We start from the raw sequence: 25,731 nt of genomic DNA, 5'->3' as shown, positions 1-25,731 counted from the left end.
TACCGGAGTCACTAACTCCTGCATTTCATGGTCCCCGACTGCAGGGATGAGCCCTTTCCTTGCTCTCTGCCTGCTTTGCTCTGGCTGGTTTTGTTTTTGTCTTTACTGTAGGCTGACCTCTTGATTGGTGTGTGTCCACCATGGACTTGAAGCCTCTTAAGAGCAGGAATCGGACCTATTTACCTCTGATACCCTCACCTGGTGAAACCCCTGGCCCAGGCAGGTGCAAAGTAAATGTTAAAGGGTTGAATGGTTTTATTACCACGAATACTTAATATTAATGAGGATTAATGTTCATCTTCTGACTGAACTCTAGTGCTTTCCTATTCTTTGTTCTGCAAGTACAGGAAGGGTTTGGAGCCTTGTGGCTGGGCCCTGAGTAATCTCTCCTTGTTCTTAAGACACTCATCCTGAAAGCCCTAAGGACAGTTGTCCACGTGTAGCCAGTGTGGGTCAGGAGTGACATCAAGACTGTTTAGGGCTCTGTATTGTATCATAATAGAAGTCCTGCTAATTTGAATGCGAAATGAGGGTGGATTAAAAAAAAAAATCAATTGCTGACATTGCTCCAAAAAATCCCATCAAGAAAACAAAACAAAAGAGTTTGGCAGCGAAAGCGCATTTTTTAGCTTCCTGGGGCCTCTTTTTCGGTTCTTCCTCTTCTTCTGGGGATATTCTCTCCATTTCTTGTGCCATTTGGGACAGTGCCCTGGCCTCCTCGCCACAAGGGAGTGGACAATGGACAATGCCTTCATTCCAGGGCTTGCAAAAGGGATAAAGGCGCCTGCCAGGTACAGCCCCGTGCCCATCTCTCTGCTATTTCCTGCCTGGGGGCAACACCTGGAGAGAAGGTCCTGGTGTTTGCTTGGCACGGTCAAGATCTGGTCTCCCTTCCTCTTGCTTTCTAAACAGACCTCATTCATTCCAATGTTGAAGGGAACCAAATGGAAAAGGACACCCTCGAGCCATCAGGCATGTGCAAACACTAGCTCATGGATTGGAACCTGAGTACTTTTGAGTGCATGTTGTGTGAATCACAGGCTGCTCCCTGAGGCTAGATAATGGTCCCAGGCTGTTGACGGATGCTCTCGGGGACCCACGATCTTCGTGGGACTGTAGTGGATGCTGTGGTGTGGCACCCAGATGCCTTTCTCAGAACTGAGTGTTACATGCTGGCTGCTCACAGCTGAGTCCCTTCTCAGGACTTGCTCTCTAGGGAGGGAGCTGCCTTCCCCAAGGTTGCAAATGCTCCCTGGGTGCAGCCAGCCAGCTGCTTGATGTGGGGTGCAAAGGCCTGGCCCCCTTGCCTTCACTTTGGGCATCCTGACTTCCAGGCTCCCTGGGGGACCAGCTGAGCTCCTGCTGCAGCTGCCTCCCATTCCTTCTCTCCTTCCCAATACTGCTTAGATGTGTGATTCCTAGAACCATTCCCTGAAAGCTTCCCGCACGTAAACCTCCATCTTCGAGTCTGGTTCAGGGAGCCCAGCCTAAGTCAGGGGCTTTCCCGGCTCTACTTTACCGAGCGTCAAGTAGGCCTTCTGCAGATCGCCTGACGTCTCCGCTTCGATGGCTTCCTCGATGTCTTTGCCGATGAGCTGGAGAGACAAAGCCCAAATGTTAGCCCGGGTGTTGCTTTTGGCCTTGGCGCACTTGAGGCTCTTTCCACTACAAAAAGCACTAAACTCTTGCAGATTTGGTCATGTGGCTTTAAGGAACTCCTATCTGGCCTCCTCCCTTGCTGGGCTGGGGATGGGGGCCCCCATTCGATTGGGGACTCTCATGGCTGAAGAGTTAGCCCAGATTTGACCCCTAATGGATATGACCCCAGGCAGGACCACTCCCTTGGTCTCAGTTTCCTCCTCTGTAAAATCAAGGAGTAGAAGAAGAATGAATAAATACTGTAACAACTTTGTTTATGTTTATACTGTCCTTGAGTTTCCTGTGTGTTTGTAAACATTCTTTCCATTTCCAATTCTCCAGGAGCCTGGGGTTATAATCACCTCCCACACCTTCCTCGATTGTGGACTGAGAATGGGAACTCAGGCGCCTACAGTCTGGGTGACAGGAGTAGAGGCAGTGAAGCTCAAGGTAAGGGCTTGGTCTGTGTTTCTGACACCAGGGGGCTACATGGTCTGGGAGTGGGGGGCTGACCACGTCAAATGCTGCTTTCCTTCGCTCTGGGGAGACTCCAAATGGCCTTACAGTCACCGCCAGCTCACACATTGTTCTGCACAGCATTACACACTAGGTTTCTTTCCAAATATTTATAGAAGCCGAAGTTCAGAGTAAATTGTGACTAGGCTTTAACACAAGTACCGCCTGGGCCAAGCTCAGGGCAGGCACAGAAAGAGAAAGAACTTTTTTTTATCGGGTTTGGGAAATGCAGTTAAACATTAGAAATACTGAAAATTCTTAGAAATTGTCTTTTCAGGATGTGACACAATTGTGAGTCTATAAATAACAGGGGCCTTTGAGGACACGCTGGTGGAGTTTACATAGTTTATTCTGAAAACGCGGGTAAACAAAATATTCTTTGTAATACAGGCACAATAGATGTGGGGCGAGGAGGGTTCGGATTTACTGAAACCCATTGCTTGATCTCCTCATCGGAGTTGCCCCATCTAGATGTCTGGTGGGTAATGGACCTAGATTCAAAGGGGTGGGGTTGGGGGCTTTCAGTCCTGTCCCTTTCTTAGCTCTTCCGGCCGTTTTGGGGTTTGATGTGGGAGCTCATATTTTGGAGGAAACTGCTCTCACTTTCCCATGAACAGCGTTCTTGTTCTGTAGACTGAGATTGCGTTTCAAGAGGACATTGTATTTACACAAACTAATGTATTACTAAACTAACAAACCAGAAATCCTTACAATAAACCACTTTCTGTTTTTATTGTTAATACTCGGCCAGAATAGTGTCTTAAAACTTTCTGTAGCATCTCGGCCTCCACAACAGATACAAGCAGGAAAGCAGAGCCGTTCTGGGGAGGCGGGAGATGGGTTCCCTTCCCCGGCCCTAGGTGGTAACACCAGGTTTCCGCCCCCTCAGAGTCTCTTGGCTGCCCAACTCCAGGGGGCAGTATTCACCCACTACCATGAGATGGTACCGCGCCTCTTCTCCACCTACCTCCCGCCTCCATCCCCTCCTGGTAGCTACCAAGGCACCTCCAGGGGCTCCACTGAACACAAATGGAAAACAACCCACTGGCCCAAGCTGTTGCCCCTATCTTTGCAAATGGCACGCTTCTCTCCTGCTGGAACACTTAATTTTTAGGGGGCTCTTTGGACAAAATCAGGTTTTCTAATCTCAGCACAAAAACACACGGCCAGGGTGAGTTCTAGACGAGCCCCAAAGGCTTCCAGTTTGCCAGGGAGCCTTGCCTGTGGGGAGATTATTAGAAGAACAAGGGAGACATTTCTTTCTTTTAGAACCAATGCCCTAAATTGACTGCCTCCCCACAGCAGAACCCTGTGCACTCTGGCTTTGGCTACAGCAGTTAAAGGGCTTGAAGTTTCTAGAATGGGCTTAGGAACACTTAAAGGGGAGGGGAGAAGTGTGATGAGGAGGCAGTGTGCTGGGTCTGTGGGTATGTGTACATCTGATTTATACACAGCCCTGTTTAGGGAACTTTATAGCTCTGTAAGCCTTTCATATTTGTAAATATGGGGATGGTAATAATCTTTCACAATGCAGTGGAGTTGGGGAAGCGTTGCTTGGGCTGGGGTTTCTGAGAGTGTCAGCAGTGAAGATAGGTTTAGGGGGAAATCAAGGGCAAAAACCTGAGTTTTTGTGCCAAAAATTAAAATTCATTTCTATGCGAGGACAACCTGTGCCACGTAATACACTTCAGTGATTTGACCCTAGTCTCGTAGTGCTTTTAGCCAGAGACCATGAGAAAATTTATGGAGCCAGGTTCCCAGGAGCAGGGTGAACTCCAAAACAATCAATGATAAGGATCAAGAAGAATGATGTTGCAGCAAAGCTTTTGGAACAGTTAGTGTTTTAGAGCGGGTTTCATGTAAAGAATCATCAGATCAATAGATTATCTTATTGTCCATTTGAGTTTTAGCTCTGATTTTTGACCCTGTTGGTTCACACAGGGAGACTCCTAACAACTGCCAGTGTTAATTGAGCACCTACTGCATGCTAGGCACAAAATGCTTTGGTTCCGATAGTTCATTTAATCCTTACTAACCCTGAGAAGTAGCTACTATTACTGTTTTACAGTTGTGGAAACTAAGGCACAGAACTCTTAAGAACTTGCCCAGGGTCCTACAGCTAGTATGCAGCCTAGAGCTGACTTCTAAAGCCTTAAAATGCATCAGGATCTGGAAGATTTGTTAAACCACAGACCGTGGGACCCCAACCTCAAGGAATCTAATTCAGCAGGTCCAGGGCGGGGATGAAGAATTCTCATCCTAACCGTGTTGTCAAGTGATGCTGCTGCTGCTGTTTCAAGATTAACTTTGAGAACGATCGGCCTAGAGCGTATCCTTGGCCAGACAGTAGTTGACGTACACACGCACACACGCACAGTCACACGTGTGTGTTTCTATAATGACCCCCAAGGACAGCCACCCCAGGATCTCCAACCATGACTCCTCTTGTGGGAAGAGGGTCTGGGTCACGGAGAAGTCTTCCAGCTCCATCTCTACAGCTCCAGGCCTCGAGGCCAGGGGAGTGCGGGGTCAGCTGCCTTTGATCAGGACTCTGGGCACGATTTGAAAGTGGAGGGCCCTAAAGGCTTATATACAGTAATGATAAAATTCCAAAGTTTTATTGTCTTTTCATCTGCTGGCAACACATAGGAAACGCTATTTTGAGTGAGGAGCGGCCAGCTCGGGCTGAGGTAGGCGCTCCGGCTGGGGAATCTTGGAGTTCTCATCCACTCTCTGCTACTGACTTGCTGTGTGGTCCTGATAAGTTACAGATGGCTCCTTACTCACAACAGACTTTCCTTGTCCAGCAGTTGTGGGTAACGATGGCCGTTCAGCTTCCTTTAGAGTCACAGCCCTGTTGTGAAATTGAAATGCGATACAGGGCACAGAACGGCTTTGCATAGTTAAAAGCACTCCACAAACATAAGATGGGAGGACTCCCCCCCTAAATCTGATATTTCACAAAAGGCTTCTTGTGACTAAAGACTGATTTTCAGGGATGGGCTCAACCACAAAGTGCCTAGAAATAGCTACCTCACCTTGTTGGCTTAAAATTATCATTAGATGAAAAACCATTGTATAGAAGTAATTTATACGTATATTTTCAGGAGTGTATCTCTGAGGTCTTATCACATCTGTCTCAGGAGCAGTAGGCATTGGGAACCCAACTGTCAATTGGAATAATAATCACAGAAAACATCTGTATGTGTCCCACATGCCAGATACTGTCTTGAGCCTTTGACACTCATCTTACTTAACTCTTCGAATAACCCCATGAGGATGTGATGGTGAAGATCACGGTCTCTGTTTTACAAATGGGGATGGAGGAGTCTGGTCAGTTGTTAGTGGCAGAACCAGGATTTGAACCTGGACCCTCTGACTCTAGCGCTTTGCTCTTAAACTTGACACCTCTCTGCTTTCCCAGCCTCTGTTGCAAAGCGGGATTTCTCAGCCTCGGCACTACATTGGGGGACGAGTGATTCTTTGTTGTGGGGGGCAGTCCTGTGCATTGTGGGATGTTTAACAGCATCCCTGGCCTTGACCTCTAGATGCCAGTAGCACTGTTCCTCCCAGCACAGCCAGCAGTGATGACCTCGGATGTTTCCAGACATTATCAAATATCCCTTGGGGGCGGTGGGGAGGTGGCCAAAGTCACCCCTGATTGAGAACCACTGTGGTAAAAGACACCTCCTGTGCCTTCCCCCCCAGTTCCATATCCCAGAGCTCAGCTTCTTTTGGAAATAACTTGAGACTGAGTTTCAGTGTGAACTGCACACCCTAGTGCTCAATCACTTACAATTTGATAGGCTTCAAAGGTGGCTCGTAACTGCTTGCGACTCCTCCTGGCCAGGACTTCGTTGAAGGTCAGTTCGTCGCTGCCCCAGCGGCCTTCCCCTGCCTAAAGGGCCAAGTGCAAACATTTTGAAAAAAACTTTTGCAAAGAGACTGAATATGCAGAGCTGTGAACAGCCCTCCCTTACAGGAAACAATAAAATATGCACTGAATAGAAGCCAAATTGATTGACGAAGCAATTTAAACTTCTAGCCCACAAGTATACCTCACATATCTATTTATATTTATACCCTCCCTCGTTCCAAAATGAGTCTAAGTTGGTTAACCCGAGTATAAGAATAGAAACAATTCTTTTAATTTCATGAAGCCTGTGTATCTGAAAAATATTTTAAAGATCATACTTATTTTTCCCAAGTCATTCCAATTCATGTGAAATAAAGAAACATTTGTTGGAAGTAATGTTAACAAAAAAAAAAAAAAGAATTGGCAGAGACTGGCACGTCTGCACACTTACATCATACAATTCTTTGGCATCCTGACCAGCTAGATCTTTGTCCACATTATCTTCTTCATCACGATTAGCCTAGAAAAATCAACACATTGTTATTAACTTGAGCTCTTGTTTGACCACAGAGCACAAAAAGGGAAAGTCCTAGAAAGGGGGTGATTTCAGAGGAGTGGCCTGAAGCTAGACTCAGCCTGGCCAAGTGGCAACGCTGCTCTTTGCTGCCATCTTTTGGGCACAACTGATAAACAGAGTACCTTCTGTGACAATTTTTTCATTTTGTAGAAACCAGGGTCACTGACTGCTAAGCAACCTCATGATGCCCCCTAGAACGAGTCCATTGCAAAGCTAATAAGCTTCCTTCCAAAAATATCAAATTTCACCTCTCGGGGTCCCAGTCCGGAAGAGCCCTGAATGCTGGCCATTGGAAGGCCTTGGAGGTCTAACCTAAGCCCTTCCTGGCAGGCAGAATTCTAAGATGACCCCAGTGGCCCACATCCTTTTGATCCCCTTCCTTTGAGTGTGGGCAAGACCTGTCACTACGGTGAGATATCACTCCTGTGATGATGTTATGCTTATGTGGCAAAGGGGATATTTGCGGATGTAATTAAGATTCCTAAATAGTTGAGTTAATCAAAGGAGGTATATCCTGGGTGGGTCCGACTCAATCGGGTGAGCTCTTAAAATGTCAGAGATGGAATTCAGAGAGATGCGCTCCCTCTGGCCTGGAAGAAACCAAATTGTCATGCTCTGAACTGTCTATGGGGCCACATGGCGGGGAACTGCAGGTGGCCTCTAGGAGCTGAGAGTGGTCTCTGGTTGACAGCTGGCAAGAAAACAGGGACACCAGTCATGTAGCCATGGGAACAGAACTCTGCCAACAGCCAGGGAGCTTGGAAAGGACCCCGTGCCTCAGAGGAGATGGCAGCCCTGGCCAATACCTTGATTTCAGCCTGGTGAGACCCCAAGCCAAAGACTCAGCTAACCCATAACAGGACTCATGGCCCATGGAAACTGCTAGATCATAGATCTGTGTTGTTTAGTGGCAGTTTGTTATGCAGCAGGAGGACACTTATATACTCTTCCTGCTACAGCTGAAGTCTAGTCTGTGTGTTCTCTATTGTGAGTCTATCCACACAAAGAGTAATGAAACAGAGGAAATACACAATCTCATAAAGACGGATGTGTCGATGAGAGTGCAGATGCCATCTGGCTGGAGGCCCGGGGGCTGTGTCCCAGCAGGGCCAATTCTGAAAGCTCTGCTTTCCCGGCCAAGCTCCCTGCAGCGGTTTTTATGGACTTAGACTCGAGGTGAATCCTGGAAGTAAGTGCAGAGTTGTGTCGTGAAAATGGCCCTGCTTGGGGTCAGATGGGCTGGTTCTTGCTCCTGGGCTGTGTGTAAACCTGGAGGTTCCTCACTGGCAGAATGAGGTGATGATGCTTAATGAGATAACGCCTTAACAAAAAGGGATTGTAACTGCAAATGACTAGGTGGATTGTTATTATGAGGAAAATCCCCATTGAATCATTTCACAATAGCTGAGCTGACAGAACACAGGTCGAGGATCCCTCCATAACATTTTTAAGAAAAGAAGGGAATGTTTGTCATCTGCATTGCCTTTTTCAGCATTGTCTCATGTTGCCAAGAGCTATTTTCCAAGATCATAAAGCAGGTGAGACCTCTTTACTCTTACCTGTAGCAGGGATACCAGAATTTTTTTTAGGTTTCCACTTGTGTCATCTTTGACATCTGCTTCAAGGCTCTTGTCAAATACTTTAGGGGAAGAGAAATGGGGAGGAGAAGTCAGATTTAGTTTCCCAGAGGTATTTTGGAAGGAACATTCTTTATCTAAAGTCAGAACAAAAGATCACTTACACCTTTGGTAGGCTTCTTTAATGGCAATGATTTCCTAGGAAAGGTAATAAAAAAAAAAAAATCAGTAGTCCAGGGCTGGGTTAGTTGATAAGACAGGCAGAGACATGCAAAAGGAAGAGGCAAGAGATTGTCTCTGGTCACAGGATACCTTCCTGACTTCCTCCACAGGGGGCCGTCCCTACAGGTCAAGGATGAGGCCTGGAGCAAGTCCCTGGCTCTGTGAAGGAGTCCTTTCGCATTCTTTCTCCTTAGTTAAAAGTCCATCTATTACAGCTGAGCCAGCATCTTACTCAACCTCCTCACTCCCTCTCACTCCGCCACCCCCATCCAAGTAGCCAGAGTTAGAAGTTCAGTGCAAATTTTCCCAAATATTTTGTCTTTGCATTTGTACACATATATATGTGCTACTGAAAATATATAGAATTATTTTATCTGTGTTTAAGAAGTGGAAAACTGTACATATTATTTGTTCTTTGACTTATTTTTTTCACTCAGTACTATATCCTGGAGGTCCAGCCAAGCTTATACAGAATCAGTCACCTAGTTTTTTTTTTTTTTTTTTTTTAATGGATACACAGTGTTCTATCCTACAGTAAGCCCCCGTTTATTTAGCCAGCCTCCGATTGATGGACGTTTTGCCTGTTTCCAATTTTTCTCTATTTCAAACAAGGCTTCACTCAGTAAACAATTTGCTGTGTGCAGGAAGGCAAGTCTCTCTCTAGGGTGTGTGCTGAGAAGAACTATTTCACAGGCACATGTTGGAGTTACTATGGGTTCGCTTCCAGGCCACCCCTATAAAACAGATATCCTAACAAAGCGAGTCACATGAATCTTTCGGTGTCCCAGGGCATATATCAAAGTTATGTTTCCACTATACTGTGGTGTATTAAGTGTGCAGTAGTGTTATGTCTAAAAAATGCTCATGCCTTCGTTAAAAAATACTGTGTTGCTAAAAAATGTTAATTATCATCTGAGACTTCAGAGAGTCGTAATCTTTTTGCTGGAGGAAGTTTGAAATATTGTGAGAATCACCAAAAAGTGGCAGAGACAGAAAGCGAGCAAATGCTGCTGGAAAAGTGGTGCCGATAGACCTGACAGCGAAGGGTTGCCACAAACCTTCCATTTGTAAAAAACAAAAACAAATCATAGTGAAGTGAAGCACAATAAAATAAGATATGGCTGGATATTTCAGTGGCTTGTGTCAAGTCCCCCCCCCCCCCCGGGAGCGGCCTCAGTTTACACTTGAACCAGCAGCGTATCAGAGCAGGCATGTCCCCCCGCATCTCCCGCAGACTGTCTAAGATGAGAGTCAGCGGGCAGCGACGGGGGGACGGTAGTGGGGGCAACAGAAGGTGAGGAACCAGGCTGATGTTGCTTTGGTGGGTGGGAGGGAGGTGCAAGGCGGGTGTGGGCTGAACACCCTTGATGACACAGCCCCCTCCCCTTTCTCCTCCTTCCAGCCCATTACCAGGATCTGCCTGAACCCGGGGACGGCTCTCTCCCTGCTTTTCTTCTTCTTACTGTCAAATCTATTTGATTGAAGGAAAACAAGATCTTTTTCACTGTTTGGGACCAGGACCTAAAAGAAGCTCAGGCTAAGGGTGAACCACATATGGACAAACGAGATTAGAAAAATAAGGAGTGAATGAACCTTATTGCCAAGGCAGGCTGCTGATGGCCCGGATATTGGATGCTGGGTTCTGGGACTTGGGTGCTTCTGGAAAGGATAGGAATGTTGAGTAAGGAAGTGGTGTGGCTGTTGGACTGAATGGATGCAATCCTCCTGTGCTAACCCTCCTCTGAGGCACAATCCTAAATGGAAACTCCCAAAATGGAGGGGCTTTATTATCCTGTGGGAAGGAAGAAAGTCCAGGGATGCTCAGGAAAGGGGTTTGCAGCTGTCGCACGGAGCACGGCGCAGGCTGAGCAGGATGAGCCAGCTCGGGTCATCGGCACTCAAGGCTTAAGTCGCACTGTAGCCTCAGAGGGCTGTTACGGTTCTCCTTGCTGCCTGCTCCAGCCACTGCTTCTGTTTCCTACCTGGGGGGCCTCAAGGATGTTGGGCTTTTCTAGCGTTTTCCTTCCTGGACCTTCCCATTCTACGTGATGGGGGTTGGGAAGAAGGAGGGGTCTCCAAATAATGATTTGTGGACCCTCCCCGATGAATTCCTTGGCCCTTGTGGCTTCTGGAATCAGAGACTTCTGTGGGCTTCTGCTAGGGTCTTAACAAATGCTCTTTTCAGCTCCGGATATGGTGGCATGTGCCCAAGGGACAAGGGGCGAGGCGAGGTCTGCTGATGGGAGGACACGAAGCCTCTGGGGAGGTGGTGGCAGCACCAGGGGGCTCACTGGGAGCCCCTCGGCACCACCCACCTCCCTGCCTCATATCTGTGCTCTGTGCTAGAGGCAGCCATGCTTGGACTTCTGATTGCATCACTCATGCCAGTGAACCTGCAAAGTTAGGCTGGGAGAGTAAAGTAGAACTTTCCTCCTGTGTATAAAACTGTGCATCTCTTTAGAAAAATGAAAGCTGGATTGACCCAGCTCTTCTGGAAGGATCTCTTCTGTCAAGCCAGGGGCAGCAACACCAAGACTGACGATTAGAAGACTGGAAGAGGTGTCCTCTCCTACGGGCCAAGAGGACACATCTCTGCCCAGACACTTGCTCACTCTGTGGGTGGAATGCGGGGAGGACGTGCCTTTCTGGGGGCCGTAACCATCTCTGATGGGCATGTGGACCATCTCTCGGGGGCGGGTCCAGGTCCTGGCCAGGACTCACCGTGTTAGTTTTCGTGCACAGGACCTCGATGAGCACCGCCTCGTCCGTGCCCAGGCCCTTCATGGCCTTCCGCAGCTGCCGGGCAGCGTACTCACTGGGGCGGTCCAGAAGGGCCAGAGCTGTCTTCTCGAAGTTTCCACTCAGTTCACCCTTGAGCACCTCCTCCAGGTCCTGTAGGAAGACAGCGAGAGCCTTGACTGGGAAGGGACCTGAGAGCAGAGGGACAGATGTCGGCTCTCCCCACTGCATGGCCTCAGGGGCGACAGGACACCTGTTGTGAGCCCCTGGGGCACCATCTAGACAGGAGCTCTGTGGGCTGAGTAACCTGCTCTGGAGGACAGAGGTCACCGACTGCCCAAGGCTGGCAGAGAGGCAGAGAGAAGATCCCCTGCTCAGAGCTGGGGACCCCAGAGCTGAATCACAATAACAACCAGCATTTGCAGAACATCTTAGGGCTCAGGGAGCTTTCTCACTGATCCTCAAAATGACCCTGGTAGGACAGCATTGGCATTACCGACATTGACTGAACCTCAGAAAGATGGAGGACTCACCCCCAAACCCTTGGCTAGAGAGGACTGAAATGCAGGCTTGTGATCTCTAGGAAATCAGATCATTCATTGTCCAAAGTGGGTTGCTTTTGAGAGTGAAAGGGGACACTATGAATAATTGCAGGGGGACAACAGGAATAAAGAAGGACTTTCCTGGGCAAACCAGATGTACAGTCCCTTTGGTATTTTGTTAAATCCTGAAAGAGACGCATGTGGGAAAGAACTCAGATGAGGGGAGGGGAAGTACATGAAATTCTCATCTGCATCCTGTTTTTGGCAAGACCCTCTAATCACAAGTGAACCACCTGCTGCCACCTATCTCCCTCTGACTAGATGGTTGAATGAGGAAAGAGTCAAGAATGGGCGGTCAGTCCAACTGCAGTCATCAACGTCCCAACTTAAATGAGGGACCTCCAAGCAGTTCCTTCACGCAGAGAGACAGCCCCGTGTGGGTCAGACTGGAGGCCAACAGACCAGCTGGCATTTCAGGACCCCAAATTACAGCACTGAGTGGGTCTGGCTACTCTGCACCATGGCCTGATAGCTAACAACATAGTCATAGTAGCTTCTGTGACCTCGGACATGTACTGAGTGTCACCAACTGTCAGTTTCCTTCTTTGAAAAATGGGGAGAATGGTAAGACTTACCTCTTAGGATTGTTGGGAGAATTAAATGAGACAATCCATGTAAACACTGAACACAGTGCTGGCACATTTTAAATATTCAGTAAGTCATTATTTATTTTTATTTTTATTATTATTATTATTATTATTATTATTATTATTATTATTATTATTATTATTATTATTATTATTATTATTATTATTATTATTATTATTCCATCCTGAATGGAACTTTCAGAGAAAATACAAATCAACCATTTCTCAAATGAACCTCTGAGCTCCAGGCCTGGGAGAAAAACCCAGAAGATTTTTGTCCAAGGCCCTGGGATCTGCAGTCTTAAAAGCAGGTTGTGACATTACTGCCTCCATCCCTGTGGCAGTTGCTGTATCTAACCCTGAGTCTTGTGAAGACGGGCCTCTGGTCAGTACTCTGGTGTGGATCCACCCAAAGACTGGAATTATTTTTTCAGATCAGATGGACATTATATAGAACTGCAGAGAAGAGAAACCCAGCTGCCTGCTCTTACAAACCACAAGCAAAAAAACAAATCCTTGTGTGTTTACATTCTGCTGGGACGCGGGAGCCAGCTCAGGATACCTCGGCTCTAATCCTGGTTTCCTGCTAACTAGCTGTGTCACCTTGGGATGGTTATTCTCTTTGGAGCTCAGCTGACTTGGAGATTTATATCTGGTCATCCCTCACGTCTTCCAGCTTTGTCACGTTATGGTTCTAGATCACCTCTTTGGCAGTCTCGGTTGTCTGAAGAAAGGAAGCAAATGACTGGCAGATGTAGGATCTGCCAAGATTTGTGCGAGAGCGTGACCAGTTTAACAGGGCCCCTTGGTCCTCACTTTGAACCCATTTGCTCTTACTTTACACGGAAGCTTAAGAAGCCTGCCTCTGACTTTCCGTATCAGCAGAACAGAAATAGACATAGCACTTGAGAGGCTGCTGTAGATAGACACGTTGACAAGGATGAAAGTTCAACGTTATTCAATTCAGTTCAATGCAGCTGAACTGAAGCTTCACTTATTTTCATCAGTGTCACCGAGTGACATTGACAAGCCTGATTACGAGGAGAGAAGCAGAAGAAGCTATGAAAGCACAGCTGTCTAGACCGTTTAACATATAAATAAATAGCTCCTCTCATGACAATGGATTTGCCAGGAGTGGAGGCTGGTCCTGGAGACAGAAGACTGGGATTTGAGTCTTGGTTCTTTTTCTTACTGTGTGGTTTTGCAGAAGGCATTTAAAGAGATGAGCTCCACATTTCCTCTCGCTAAAATGGAAACAATCATACCTATCATAGCTTCCCTTTACTGGTATGTGTCAACATCACCTTGCGTGATTTTTCCCCCAGCAGCCTGAGAAGGGAGCAAAATTACTATTTTCATTTTATCTGTGAGGAGACCAAGGCCTGAAGAGACAGTTGCCTATCCAGTGTCAAATAAGTAAGAAAATCCATCTCCATCTCTTTATCTACTTATACATAGTTATTGAGACTGTAAAGGTTTTATACATTTGGATTAGAATGCAACATAATCATTAATATTTACTTTGCAAATAACATTAATTAAGAAAATGTTAAATTGTGTTCATTATATATTAATGAAGAAAATAGAAAGCCTAATGCATTCTTAAAGATTTCTATGCACAGCAACACCATCAGCAATGAAAAGAATGAAAGAAAAGAAACTTAAAGAAAGAAGAAGGATTGATGCTTAATGAAATGGAGGCTTTTTGTTTGGTTGGGTTTTTTTGTTTTGTTTTGTTTTTAGCTTTTGAAACAATCACTTATGAAGAATATATCATTCTTGAAGACACCTGAATAAACAAACAATTCTTATATAAAGACCCACTTGTGAAAACTTAAACTAATTTTCAAATCACTTGCCTATCTATAAGTTAATATGTGGGACTAGATCAAACGAGTGGAAAAAAATGACTGAAGGATTAATAAAAAAGGAATTCAATTAAAAATAAGTTAAAATATTGATTTTATAGGCTATTAAGTTAACAAAGCAATTTCAGATCTTCTGAAATCAGTTAGATTTTTGAATAGTTGTTTCATTTCATTTCTCTTGGGCTAACTCAATAAAGCTTTATAGAAAAAAAGTTTCTTCTGTATAGCACAGGGGACTATATTCAATATCTGGTAATAACCTTTAATGAAAAAGAATATGAAAATGAATATATGTATGTATATGCATGACTGGGACATTGTACTGTACACCAGAAATTGACACATTGTAACCGACTGTACTTCAATTAAAAAAAAATGAAAAAAGAAAAGACTGTCAAAAAAGTATTAAATAAAAGAGGTTTCAAACTTAAAAAAAAAAAAAAGCTTTAAAGATATTCCTCACTGCCTTGGGAACGTAAAGGAAGCAGAAGAGACAATCATGGTCAAAGCCACGTGCACGCTGGCCCAGGACCCTCAGCAGTCACCTTGCCATACGTTGTCTTGTACTTTTGTTTTATTTGCTGCCTCTCATTCGATGTCCTGCTTGATAAGATTTCAATGATGGCGGCTTCATCAGTTCCTAAAATGCAGGAGAAGGAGAGAAAACCACAGTGAGCAAGAAAAAAAACCAGAGGTTTATTTTAGTCCATGTGGGGAAGCCAGGGTGGTGGTCAGAGGCTTTGCTGGAACCTAGATGGACCCTTTGACTTGAATGTCTTGTGCTGAGAACTGTATTCTTTTCACTCACTTGACAAATATCCATTGAGGCCTCACAATGCTTGAAGCACAGTGCTAGGCATTGTAGCAGAAAGAGGAACAAATATGGTCTCCGCCTTAATTTCACTCCTCAGGCATATACTCAAGAGAAATGAAAACCTATGTCCATTCAAAACTTGTATTTGAATGCTCTTGGCAGCATCATTCATAATTGTCAAAGATGAAAACAATCTGGATGTCCATCAATGGACACATGGATAAATAAAAGATGCTATAGCCATATAGTGGAATATTACTCAGCCAGAAAAAGGGAATGAAGTCCTGACACTTCCTACAATATGAATGAACCTTAAAAACATTATGATAAGTGAAGGAAGCCAATCACAGAAGACCACATGCTATAATTCTGTTTACATGTAAGTCCAGAATAGGGAAATCTATAAAGACAGAAAGTAGAATAGTGGCTGGGGGTGGAGTAGGCAGAGGGGTGATCACTAAAGAGTAGGAGGTTTCTTTTTAAGGTAATGAAAATGTTCTAAATTGATGGTGGTGATGATTTCACATTTCTGTGAATACATTAAAAACAACAAAATTGAACACTTTAAATGGGTAAATTTTATGGTGTGTGAATTATACCTAAAAAAATGTTAAAAAAAAAACTAAAAAAAAAAAATATGGTATGATCCTTGGTCTCCAGGTGCTTAAAATGGAGTAGCAAAGATTAAGATATAAGCCTAAATTGATAGACTGTTAAACCCAGCCATAAACATGCAAATCTCAGGAGAAAATTCCTTACTGGGAGCATGAGAAGCAGTTGTCTCTGAACTCCTTTGAATCACGCTCTTTCTAAAAAGATTTTTTCCCTGCTCAAATTAATACTTGCTCCTTGTAGGCAATTCGATTCATACCAAAATGATAATGAATAAGAAAGAAGGGGAGAGTATCCTTTTCTCAACATGGCGACAGGACTGGAACGATGACCCAGGTGCTGCAGGTGTGGGAGTGAGAAAGACTAATCAGCCAACCCTGAACTGGATTTCTTCAAACTGGATTCAAATCATGGCTCCATCCTTAAACCGTATGACATTGGGCAAGTTGTTAGCTTCTCCAAGCCTCAGTTTTCCCACCTGTAAGATGGGGGTGATAATGAACAAGGCTATTGTGAGAATGAAATGAGAGAATCCAAGGAGGGATTCATGGCGGTCCTGTGAGTGCAAAGGGGTCACGGAACCAAGTGTTCCTGGGCTGCCTTAGATCCTGGTGGGGCTGGTGCTGAGGCCACCCTCCCATGGGCTGTCACCCCAGTGACTGAGCTGGGAGGAGCATCCAAAGGCTTCTGGTCCAAACTCGTATTTACAGATGAGGAAACAAACACAGCTCACAGCCTGTTCTTGGTTCCCACGTGTACCTGACTGTTCCATAGTATTTGAATTCATGGACTCTTCTCTGCTTGAGTGCTTTCCATCTCTCCTCCGTCCCTTCCTTCAGTGCCTCCACCACCCGCGTCTCAGCATCCTCCAGCAGCCCTTCTTCACCTGCCCTTTACGCTCAGCTTCCAGTTCTCCTTGTTAATTGCCGCCACTCTTCCCTCACTCACTTGTGTCCACTGCCCTTTGGCAGATGAATCCTAAATTAGCGCCTCTAGCCCTTTTCCTTAGAGCGCAGATCTTATTTCCTGCTGCCGGTGGCCATCTCCCCATGACAATCCCAAGGCATTTCAGTTTCCCATGTAGCTAAACTGCGCTCATCCTGTCTGTCCTTAAATCCACTCCCCGCCGTGTTAATTTCATCTCAGTGTGTGGCATCATCTGAATTAGAAAATTCAAAGTCACTTTTGAGGGTCCTCCTTTGGCCTCTTTTATTTTCCAATACCAGCCCGTCCCGTCTGTCTCACCTAGGAGACAGCTCTTCCCTCATCATTCCTCCTGCCAGTGCCTAATCTGTCCTCCTTGCCTTTAGTCTCCCTGACACCAGGCTCTGGTCTCTGCAGCCTGCCCTCCATGCTGTCATCAGACCCATCATTTGGAAGGTTGTGTGTATTCATTTCTCTCCCTGACTTAAAAACCACTAGTGGTTCCTCATGATTTCTAGAATTAAGTGATTATTCCTTAATATGGCATTGAGACTCCCTACAGCTTGGTTTCAAACTGTTCTCAACCCATCTCTGCACACACCAGCCCAAGGCTCACTCACCTGACCTCGAACACATTTGTCAGTAGGTAAAGCATTTTTAGAAATTATCAAACATTAATTTTCTGCTCCCTCTGTCCCTTCAGAGTATTGCTTATATATATCTCTAGAATCTTTGCATGTTATATGAGATTTTATAAGATTATATGTATATGATATGTATAATATTGCATGTGCATGACATTCTGAGCCTAGTACCTGGGCCATCTGGAGTGGTCGCTAAACAGTAATGTTCACTGTTAGGTGACACTTCCATCTTCCTTGGGTAAGAGTGTGTTGGGTCTGTTTTGCCCATCAGATCTGCTTTTCTAATGTGTAGGGCTATGCATATGACTGGAGAAATTAAAGGTGATTTTAGGAATGAAAGATGAAAGGCCATTTAAAATTTTAATAGTTATATGTTTATTTTAATGTAAATTTTAAAAACATATATAGAAGTAAGTCATTAAACCCAAGGTTTTGCTGATGTTTTCTGAAGGATAGGGACTAAAAATGAGTTGATTAAAAGAAAAATGTTAGGTCAGTAGTATTCAGATGGACAGAAATCATGGAAGGTGGTAGTTGAATGGTTGAGTTCTGAAAGTATGATAGATTGCAAACTCTGGCAGCAAGGGTTAGGTCTTACTTAGCTTTGAATCCCTTGGCACAGTGAGTTCACAGTGTATCATGGCTTCACTTAGTATTTTATAAATAAAGACCTTGCACTGATTTACCCACAAAAAAGTGGTGAGAAGCTGAGCCCCTGTAACTCCAGGCTGGTGTGCGTCCCACCCAGTCCTCTGCCTCTCTTGAGGAGGTCTTGGTGCCTCACACAGAAGGAAAGCTCTTTGAAGGCAGGGTCCCTATTTGTCCTCTGATTCTGTCCCCATTGTGCCCAACCCGCCGTGAGACAAGAGGTGAGATTGGGCGGTACCATGAGTCTCTCGGTGTCTGTGGAAATACCCAAATGTTTTGCCATCAAGTGTGATTTATGTTTAAATAAGACTTCAGGGAGACCAGGGGCCAGATGCACGCAGAGGAACTAAGGAAGGCCTGTGTGATTGTAGGGAGGAGGCGCAAGGACTGCTGGGTAATGCTGGGACCTTGCCTATCACAGGCTGGGAAGAAGGGGTGGGTGCAGTTCTCGACCTTGTACAACAGGGAACCAAGAACTCCCAGGCCCTGGGCTGGTTTCCATGACCTCCCACCCAGGGGTACCCAGCAGTTACTCCAGATTTTTTGACAGAGGAAAACCTCGGGGCTGCGGTCTAGTTGGAGGTCAGGGAGGTTAGCAGATTTGTTTGAAGCTGCATATGTGTTGAACACACACTACTTTTCCTTGGCTTACACATTTATTCAGGGACAGCTTTGGCGGAGGCTGATGGAGATTGCCAGTGGGCTACAGCCGGTTTCCTAACCCCACACCCAAGGTATTGGCTGAATCTGTCGCTACTGGAATTAGAGTTGGGTGAAAGCAGCTGGCTGGTTAAATGGAGATTTGAGGTTTCCCAGAAAAGTACCTCCCCCTGGTCCCCAAATACCCTCTTTGTGATTCCTATCATGAGCCCTGACATCTCCACTATTAGAATTACTTAGGCTAAGGTGTCCTCTCTCTAAAGGCACTTTCCAGAATGCAGATCACACACGGTAGCACTTTAACTTAAGAGGGGAATAGTTCATGGAGATGGACTCTCCCCTAGCAGCCCCCTGGTGTTAGAAGCTGCTTGTGTGGTGGGAGAAATGTAAGCTCTGGAGTGAAAGCTGGGTTGGATTCTGGTTCTGCCACATACCAGCTGAAAGACTCACTTTAGAGCTGTGTGGTGCAATCCCGTAGCAGATGTGGCTAGCAAGCACTTGAAATGGGCCAGTCTGACTTGAGAGGTGCTATCAGTGCAAAATGCTTGCTAGATTTCAAAGACTTAGTATAAAAAATGAGTGTGGACTATCTCAATAATTTTTTATAATAATTACTTGTTGAAATGTTGATATCTTGAGTCAAGTGAAATACAGTATTAAAATTAATTTCACGTGTTTCTTTTTACGTTAAAAAAATGTGGCTTCTGGAAAATTTGAAATTCCGTTTATGGCTTACAGTATATTTCTGTTCGGCAGTGCTATCCTGAGTCTCACCTGTACCCTCTGGCAGATGGAGGTTATGACAATCTGATGGCATAGGGGCTTTGAGAGGCTGACATAGGCTGCGAAATCTGTATCTAGACAATAGTAAAGCTCTGTTTGCATGTTATCTCTTTGTCCATCTTGGTCCTTAGCAATGTGTACATTTCCATGGGAACGGATACCCTGGCAGACCTCCCATCTGACGCTTCTCTTGTATCCCAGCTGTCAGGGAACACCCACTATTATGAGTTGAATTGTGTCGCCCCAAAATACGTTGAAGCCCTAACCCCCAGGACCTTAGAATGTGACCTTATTTGGAAATAGGGTCGTTACAAAAGTAATCAAGTTAAAATGAAATCATTGGGGTGGGATCTAATCCAACATAACTAGTGTCTTTATAAAAAGGGAAAATCTGGACACAGAGACAGACTCAGAGGGAAGATAATGTGAAGAGACACAGGAGAACCACAGTGTGAATTCAGAGGTTTGGGGTGATGTATTCACAAGGCAAGGAATGCCTGCAGCTCCCAGAAGCCAGAAGAGAGACGTGGAACAGGTCCTTCCTTAGTATCTTGAGAGGGAGGATGGCTTGCTGACTCCTTGGTTTCAGACTTCTGGCCTCCAAAACCATGAGACAGTAAATTTCTCTTGTTTTAAGCTGCCTAGTTTGTGGCACTTGGTTATGGCCGCCCTAGGAAACTAGGACACCCATTACCCTCAGCAGTATCTCAAGACTTCAAGAAAGGATTCAGAAAACCTCTCTTCACAGTCTTAAGTTTGGAGATTTCCTGCATTAGACTGTTCCTGGCCCTGCTGGCAGCTTCGCTGCCTTTGAATAGCATGTGCTCCCTAACTTTTGAATGGAGCCGAATTAGTTGAACTTGTACGACCACTCCTACCCAGCTAAGAGATGAGGAACCTGAAGGGACAAGAGATGGGGCAGATGCATTTTGATGCATTTTGACAGACGAGTTGGGAGCAGGAAAAATCTGGGTGATGAGTGTGGGAAGCGGTAGAGAGGGGACATGGCTGAAGATAGGGGAGGGGAGAAAAAGGAATGCTGGCAAAGACTTGAAGTGTCGGATGCTGGCCTGGACTCCGGCACCAGCCTCACAGCCCTGTTTGGGAAGACAGAGCCAGGACTTGGGAAGACTGCTCTGCCCCAAGGGTTAGAGAGCTGTGTGCTGCTCCCAGCACAGCCACTAGCTTCGTGTCCCCAGGCTGTTCACTTAGTCTCAAGGTTTAGTTCCACCTTGACAGTTCTGGGAAGATCTAGCTCTTTGATTGCAGTTGGAGAAACAGAGAATTCTAGGATGAGCTCACTTGCAAAAAAACAGTAAGAGTTCATGGCCTACCTCCTTCCGGTTCACTTCCAACACTTATTTCTGTTGTTCCTCTGCATTTCCTCCTCCAGCCTCGCCTACAGTCATATGTATCCAGTTACTTCCTCGGTGACATTATTTCTTTTTAACCTCATCTCAAAAGGAATTTCTTTTTCTCGTAAAAATCCCTGAATCTGCCCGTTTCTTTCCACGTGGGCTGCTCCTGCCCAGGTCTAGGGCCTCCGCATCTCAGACCTGGAGCCTTACATCGCGTCATCCTGGAAGGAGCCTTCCCACCTCCCGGGTGGTCCATTCGGGGTATTGTGCCAGCCAGGAACCAGGGTCTCAGCCCTGGTTCCCTCTTCTCCCTCACCCCACATCTAGTCCCTGCTAAGACCTCATTATTTCATCTCCTCAGTATCTCTCAGATCCACCCATTTACCTGCATCCTCCCCTCTGTCATATCACTCAGCGGAGCTGATACCCAAACAGGATTCCTGGCCTACTCTCGCCTTTTCCAATCAGCATTTGCTGTCCCCAGAGTGACCTTTCTGCTGAGCAGACCAGCCTTTCTGCTTCAAACTTTTCTCTATAGACCCCATTCAAATCCAGAATAACAAACAGCCTGGGCTGTTGCCTCCACCTGGAAGACCTTTAGCTTGGATCCTCACCTTTACTTCCATTCCTCATTCAGGACTCAACACACTGGACTTTCCTGGGACAGGTAGATGCTTCTCCTTCTGTCCCTCCCATTGCCTGTGCTCCTTCTCTGTCCTGTCTCTGCCACCCCACCTGCAAGTTCCAAGAAAGCAGAGGGCTCTGCTCATTGCTATGCCCACAGAGAAGGCACTCAGTATTTATCAGGCGACTTGCTGAATGAATGAATGTTTAAATGCGTGTGGAGAAGTTTGCACCGCATTATGATGGAAGCTGGTCTCTGCAGGGGAGTCAGCTCCATGTGCTGATCAGGTGGGCTGTATGTAGCAGGGACGCATAGAACATCCTCTACTCTGATGCCAGAGTCAACCTATATCTGAATAAGTCAGGAAAATTGAGTAAAAATAAGATTTTTTTTAGACTCTTCTTCCTGGAATGCTTTTAAAAAGGAGAGCAGAGCTGTCTGGGGGTGGCCCAGCAGCAGCCTGAAGGTTGGGGAGAGCCTGGAAATGACTAGATTTCCTTCAAGCTCTTTGAGTCTGCTTCTCAGGTTTATCCAGGGAGCTGTTCCCACTCCCCAACCAAGAAGCAATTTACTGAACAGTGACCTCATTTTGCATTTCACAGTATGTGTGTCATATAAGCAGAACCATTTCCTGTAAACATTTACAATGGTTTGAGGCCCTGGGGCCAGTCCCTAGTGGTTCTGGGAAAGACATTTTAAAAAATGAGAAGAGAAGAAACCTCAGCCGTGACCATGCATCGGACACAGTGGAGTAATTACACAGCAGAGGTCAGAACCGGGGCGATCATCAGCCTCGGGTGTGCCGGAGGGCCTCCGGGCTTTTGCTTTCACAGCAATTTTCTGGGAAGCCACTGAGCGGAGTTTTGGCAGGACAAAGGCTGCTGGATTTGATGCGCCCTCCACTCCACACCCGGGACTCATGTGCCCGGTGAGTGATCACGTAGGGCGTGGGTGGCCAGGCTTCGTTTCCCAGCAGGCGCCAATGACAGCCCTAACCAGCCTCGCAGAGCCCCGGGACCGCTGCCCCATCTCTGGAGGGTGAGGGCCAGTCTCTTCCACTAACTCCGCTGGGCTTCCCAGTCCCTCAGCTCCTCCTTTGGAAATGTAGGTGTCAGGAAGATAGATGAAGTGATGAATGGAGGAGAATCTTGTCCGCCTGGGTGGGTCATTGCTTTTTAGGTGCCCACTGTGTTAGTTTCCTGAGGCTGCTGTATCAATCACCACAAACACAGTGGCTTGAAACAGCAGCCATTTATCCCCCAATGATCCTGGAGGCTAGAAGTCTAAAATCATGGTGTTGGCAGGGCCACGCCCCCTAGTCTCTGGGATAGAACTGATCCCTTGCCTCTTCCAGCTCTGGTAGCTGTTGGCAGTCCTTCATGTTCCTTGGTTTGTGGCTGCATCACCCAAGTCTCTGCCTTCACCTGGCCTTCTCCCTGTGTCCCCTTCTCTTCTGCCTCTTTTAAGGACACTTGTTAAGGAATTTAGGGCCCACCCAGGTATTTCAGGATGATCTTGATATCCTTAACTTAATTACATCTGCAAAGCCCTTTTCCCAAGTAGGTCACAATCCACAGGTTCTGGGCGGACATAAATTTGGTTAGAGGGGCACCATTTGCCTCAGTACGCCCTCAGTGATGGAGAACAAAGGCTACTCAAGGGTGGGTCTACATGCTGCTCAAACAGATTTAATTGGCTTTGTGTAGATTTTGGATCTGAGCAAACAGACACTCCTCAAAGATACTGCTGGTTTGGTTTCAGACCACTGCGATAACGGTGAACATCGCAACCAAGTGAATCATGAACTTTTTGGTTTCCCAGTGCACATAAAAGTTATGTTTACACTGTACTGTAGCCTATTAAGGGTGCAATAGCATTGCATCTTAAAAAAATGTACGAACCTTCATTTAAAAATACTTTAATCATTAAAAAAATGCTAACCATCTTCTGAGCTTTCAGCAAGTCATAATCTTTTTGCTAGTGGAGGGTTTGAAATATTGCAAGAATTACCAAAATGTGACATAGAAACATGCTGTTGGGAAAATGGCACCAATAGACGTGCTTAACACAAGGTTGCCATAAACCTTCAATTTGTAAAAAAACATAGTATCTGCAAAGTACAATAAAGTGAAATGCAGCAAAACAAGGTGTGTCTGTATTATTCAAAAGGAGGAGATTAGCATAAAATAAGAGCTAATGTACCTATATACATGCATAACTGAATCACTATGCCGTACACTAGGAACTAACTAACGATGTAAACATTGCACATCGACTATACTTCAATTAAAAAAAATTTTTTTTAATGAAAATACTGCTAAAAAAAGAAAGTGCTGGGCACTGTGCTGCTTGCATTATCCTCAGCACCTCCATGTGAGGAGACATTATTAGCCCCATTTTGCAGATGAGAAAACTAAGTTCACAGCACCAGTAAGTGGCCGAGCAGGGGCTCAAACCCGGGTCTGCAGTTCACTCCCCTGCTTAGTGTGACCAGAGAAAGCACTGGGTTCAGGGTCAAGAGATCTGAGTTCCAGGCCCAGTTCTGCGGCTGTGTGGCTTGGGCAGGACTGCTTAACCCCTGTGGATCGCAGATGAACTAGCCCTTGCTCCCCTGTGTGTGGTTCCAGGAGCTGCAGCTTCAGCATCACCTGGGAACTTATTGGAAACGCAAATCTCAGAAACCACTCAGAATCTGCATATGAATAAGCCCCCTGATGACTCAAACATGCAATAGGTTTGAGAAGTAGCTGTGGCCTAGGTAATCTCCATGGCAGCTTTCCCCTTGAAGACCCTGTTTCTGTATTTCTAGGAGGAAGGATGGCAAATCTTTCCCATTTCAGAGAAGATAGTGGATGTTGGGGCCCATACCCTCTCAGGAGTAAGCCATTCTTTTTAGAGGGGCCCTGCTGGGATGGGGGCAGCAGCAGGGCACGGGACCCTGAGTGTCAGTGTCAGGGGTTCTGGGTTAACCAAGACCCAGACCAAGCCGGTACTTAGGAGCCAGGAAGGCATGGACACCAAAGAAACAACAAGGAAATCTGTCAGTTTTATGTTATTTGGAAAAACCAAATTCCATTTTATGGAATAGCATCTTATTATTTTGAATCACATGAGTGGGTGGGGAGTGCACATTATGATGTAGAGGGACTCTGACCTCACTCTGCCCAACACAGTGGATGCACGTGGCTATTGAGGACTCAAAGTGTGGCCGGTCCAGGTTGAAATGTTCTCTAAGTGTAGAACATCTACGGTATTTTGAAGACTTAATATGAAAAAAAGGATGTCATTTAGCTCATGAATAACTTTCATATTGACTACCTGTTGAAATGATATTTTTGATGCAGTATTGAGTTAACTAAAGTATATTATTAAAATTAATTTATGTATTTTTTTTCTTGTAAAATTTGGCTTCTCAAAAATTAAAAATGACCTGTATGTCTCACCTTCGAGGCTATTGGACAGCATGGCTCTAGGCATTTAAATCCAGCCCTGGCAGGGCTGGTATATCAATGAGATAGGTACATGATCTTGCAGACAAGTCTTGCCAATGATACAGTTTTGCTTTGGCAAGCTCTTATTACAAGAGGTTGGAATTTTAGACCTTCATCCAAATGGTAGCTTTTCAAGATGGCTCTAGTTTCCAATCACCCCCTCCCCCTCATATCATAACTCTTTGACCTTGGGCAAGTGTTTAGCCTCTGAGCTCAGCGTTCTTATCTGTTAAGTCATTATAACACAACTTTCAGGGTTGCTGGGAGGGTCGCACAAGGTGATGTGTGTGCGGTACCCAGATTAGCACTTGGCATGTAGAAGGTGCTTTCCAACAGTAACCAGCATAAGAGTGGTCCCACCTCGTGGCTACACCCAAAAGGGGCACGAGAACACTGCATGACTTTGGCATTCAGTAGGTGCTCCATCTGTGCTTAGTGATCTCAACACACGTGGTGGCTAAGAACTCGGGGATTTATCACAAACCACAGCTGAATCATTCCCACACCCGCCTCAGCTCCTGTCTCCAACCCACATCCAGATGTCAGGCTCTCACTGGAGAGGCATCAGGGAAACACCTGTGAGGCTGGCTCAGCTGCTCAGGAAAAGTCAGTTATAAACATCCTGACACATCCAGGGAAACGTGTCTCCTGACGGCTGTTGTCCAAACACAAGATTAGCTAGGATGTGAGCAAGGAACAGCTCCTGCCTGCTGAGTTTCCTCTGATGCCCCCAAACCAAGCAACCTAGTTGTGACCATTCATTCCCAGCTCTCTCTCTGATCTATTCAACAATACTTACTATGTATGACTCCCTTCTACCATTCTCCTCCCAGACTGTCTCCAACACCAACTCCTTTGGGACCTCTCCAACATTTCTTGGGCAAGGAAGACTAGTCTATACTTAGAGAGTTCCTTATGCTGAAACAAAATATGTCTTCTTATAACTTCCATCCTGGATCCCAGTTCATTCCTTTGGAGTCACACAAAGAA

At 45.7% G+C, this 25,731-nt stretch overlaps 1 protein-coding gene across 2 annotated transcripts in view; it reads right to left on the bottom strand.

Moving 5' to 3' along the window:
• The window catches only part of ANXA13 (annexin A13), a 55,048-nt gene that overhangs the window by 5,948 nt on the left and 23,369 nt on the right, over positions 1-25,731 (bottom strand). For both annotated transcript variants that reach the window (XM_006179732.3, XM_006179731.3), the window contains 7 exons: positions 14,728-14,822; positions 11,108-11,278; positions 8,329-8,362; positions 8,147-8,226; positions 6,462-6,530; positions 5,951-6,052; positions 1,520-1,595 (listed from right to left, as the gene is read on the bottom strand). In XM_006179732.3, coding sequence (XP_006179794.1) covers positions 1,520-1,595; positions 5,951-6,052; positions 6,462-6,530; positions 8,147-8,226; positions 8,329-8,362; positions 11,108-11,278; positions 14,728-14,822 — 627 coding nt within the window. The remainder of the gene's footprint in view (positions 1-1,519; positions 1,596-5,950; positions 6,053-6,461; positions 6,531-8,146; positions 8,227-8,328; positions 8,363-11,107; positions 11,279-14,727; positions 14,823-25,731) is intronic.

The sequence above is a fragment of the Camelus ferus genome, chromosome 25 (genome assembly GCF_009834535.1).
Source record: "Camelus ferus isolate YT-003-E chromosome 25, BCGSAC_Cfer_1.0, whole genome shotgun sequence".
Taxonomy (NCBI): domain Eukaryota; kingdom Metazoa; phylum Chordata; class Mammalia; order Artiodactyla; family Camelidae; genus Camelus; species Camelus ferus.
The sequence above is the reverse complement of the archived record's forward strand: the minus strand, read 5'-3'. Positions and strand labels throughout refer to the sequence as shown.